The sequence below is a fragment of the Pterocles gutturalis genome, unplaced genomic scaffold, assembly GCF_000699245.1.
Source record: "Pterocles gutturalis isolate BGI_N339 unplaced genomic scaffold, ASM69924v1 scaffold3053, whole genome shotgun sequence".
NCBI lineage: Eukaryota > Metazoa > Chordata > Aves > Pterocliformes > Pteroclidae > Pterocles > Pterocles gutturalis.
This window is the reverse complement of record NW_010125240.1, coordinates 21,077-23,128: the sequence shown is the minus strand read 5'-3', so window position 1 is coordinate 23,128 and position 2,052 is coordinate 21,077. Positions and strand designations below refer to the sequence as shown.

The following is a 2,052-nucleotide window of genomic DNA, read 5'->3' as shown; positions in this document are numbered from 1 at the left end:
CAGCCTGTGTCTGGGGGCAGCGTGGGCTGTGCCAGCCAAGGAGAGGAGGAAGGCAGAGAAGGCAAAAGCTGACCTTGCACTCTACGAAAACCTGGACCTGGATAACTACGACCTGACACTGGAGAACTACGGTGAGATCCTTGACCTGAGCAACTATGAGGAGCTGTACGACTATGGGGACCTTGTTCCAAAGGTGAGGGGGACACAGGAGAGCACCCGGTGTGCAGGGCAGGGCTTCCCTGGGTGCATCTCGAGATGGGGGCTTGGTCCAAGGGACGGATGGGCACTGCTGGAGAACCAGCCTCTTGCACAAGCCTACGAGCCTTGATGGCTCTTCCACCGCTCTCGCTGGTGGCAGAAAGGCTTTACCTGACCCCAGCATCCACCAGCTTCCCTGTCCCCCGCCAGTGCCTGGCCAGAGCATCGCTGCAGGGAGCTGGGTCGTAAGGCTTCTGCATCCCTCTGAGCAAATGGGGAGGGGGACTCCTGAAACCCTGGGAACTCTTCAAGGAGGAGCTGGCTTTCCAATAAGACTGACCCGGCGCCCTTGACCCCTGGACCAGTGCCTCCTGCCCCGGAGAGAAGCGGGAGGACTGCTGCCCCAGCCCTCATGCCCAGGCTGTGTTTGCAGATCGAGGTTGGCACCCTGGCTCCTCGCCCCAAGGACCCCGTGGCTCTCCCAGACCAGGGTACCACGACTGAAACCCCACAGCTGCAGCCTCTGACCGCCGCCAGCCCCATCCACCCAGCACCCATCCCCGCGCAGGGTGAGTGCGGACCCCCAGGTGCACCCCGAAGGTGCAGCCAGCAGGATTTGGTTCCCGTGGGATGCAGCCACGTGTCCCAGGGGTGGCAGGGTTGGTGCTCTGGAGTAAAGGGAGCAAATCCTTTGGCCACCAGCAGCCAGCAGCAGTTGTTTGCTCTGCCCGGGGCGCTGGGGGTGCGTCTCAGCACACAGCAGGCAGGCGGGCTGCAGCGAGACATTTCTGGGAAACAAGAGCTCCAGCAAAGCAGCAACATTTTAATGAGCAGAGGCATTGCGACAGTAGGACAGAGTAGCAATTAGATTAGTGACAATTAAAATCCTGTAGCGAGGGATAAATATCTTTATTCATTTTCTGTCACTCTGGACTGGGACAAATTAAGTAGGAGGCAAAGGGAAATTGTTGCCTTGCTGCTTTGAACTCCCCCACTAATGGATGCGGAGCCTTGCGGGCGCTGGGGGAGAGGAGAGAGAGCATGTATGGGGCAGGATACAGCTTTACCCCTCCTGCCTCCCCTGCCCGGCTTGCTGGGACCCTCACACAGCTGGGACAGATGTTTTGCTCAACGCAAAACTATTTTCTTTTGTTCCATTTCCTTCTGTGTAAAAAAAAATAAGGGGGCCAAGCAAGTCCTGGGTGTAACGCTGCTGTGTTTGGCATCTCCCTGCATCTCCCCCTCTCCCGTGGGAGGTATCTGGCCCTGAGCAGCTCCATTTATTAGCAGCTCTTTTGGCTGGGGGTTTCTGGCCCTTCTCTTTATAAGGTGCCCTGGGCTGTTACGCTGATGGAGGTGGTGGGGCTGTGACAGCTGGGTGCTAAGACTTTGTGTACCCATGGCTGGGGACGTCCTCCCATCTCCCTGCATTGCTTCGGGGGGAGTGCAGGAGCTGTGCCATGCCATCCGGTGCCATTCCATCCCATGCCGTGCCATCGCATCCCACACCATGCCATGCTGTCCCATCCCATCCCATGTCATGCCATGCCGTCCCATGCCGTGCCTCTGCCCCCCAGCCCTCCCCAGCTGCCTGCGCTGCCTGTGCATCGGCACCTCCGTCTACTGCGACGACGCCGACCTGGAGCACATCCCACCGCTGCCGCCGGAGACCACCTACCTGTACGCCCGCTTCAACCGCATCGGCACCATCCGGGCCAGCGATTTCACCGGGCTGAGTACGTCGAGGCGAGGGAAGGGCAGGGCTCTGCAACAGGGCACAGAGGGAATCAGGGGTTCTGCGTGGGTCCCTGTCCATCTCCTCCCTCCTCTCCCCCAGAGAAGCTGAAGCGAATA

The 2,052-nt window shown here is 59.6% G+C and overlaps 1 protein-coding gene across 1 annotated transcript in view; it reads left to right on the top strand.

The window, feature by feature from the left end:
- Positions 1-7: 7 nt before the first annotated feature.
- The window catches only part of OPTC (opticin), a gene marked incomplete at its 5' end in the record, with an annotated part of 2,760 nt that continues 715 nt past the window's right edge, over positions 8-2,052 (top strand). Inside the window, 3 exon segments of the mRNA XM_010078477.1 lie at positions 8-193; positions 632-767; positions 1,776-2,048. Coding sequence (XP_010076779.1) covers positions 8-193; positions 632-767; positions 1,776-2,048 — 595 coding nt within the window.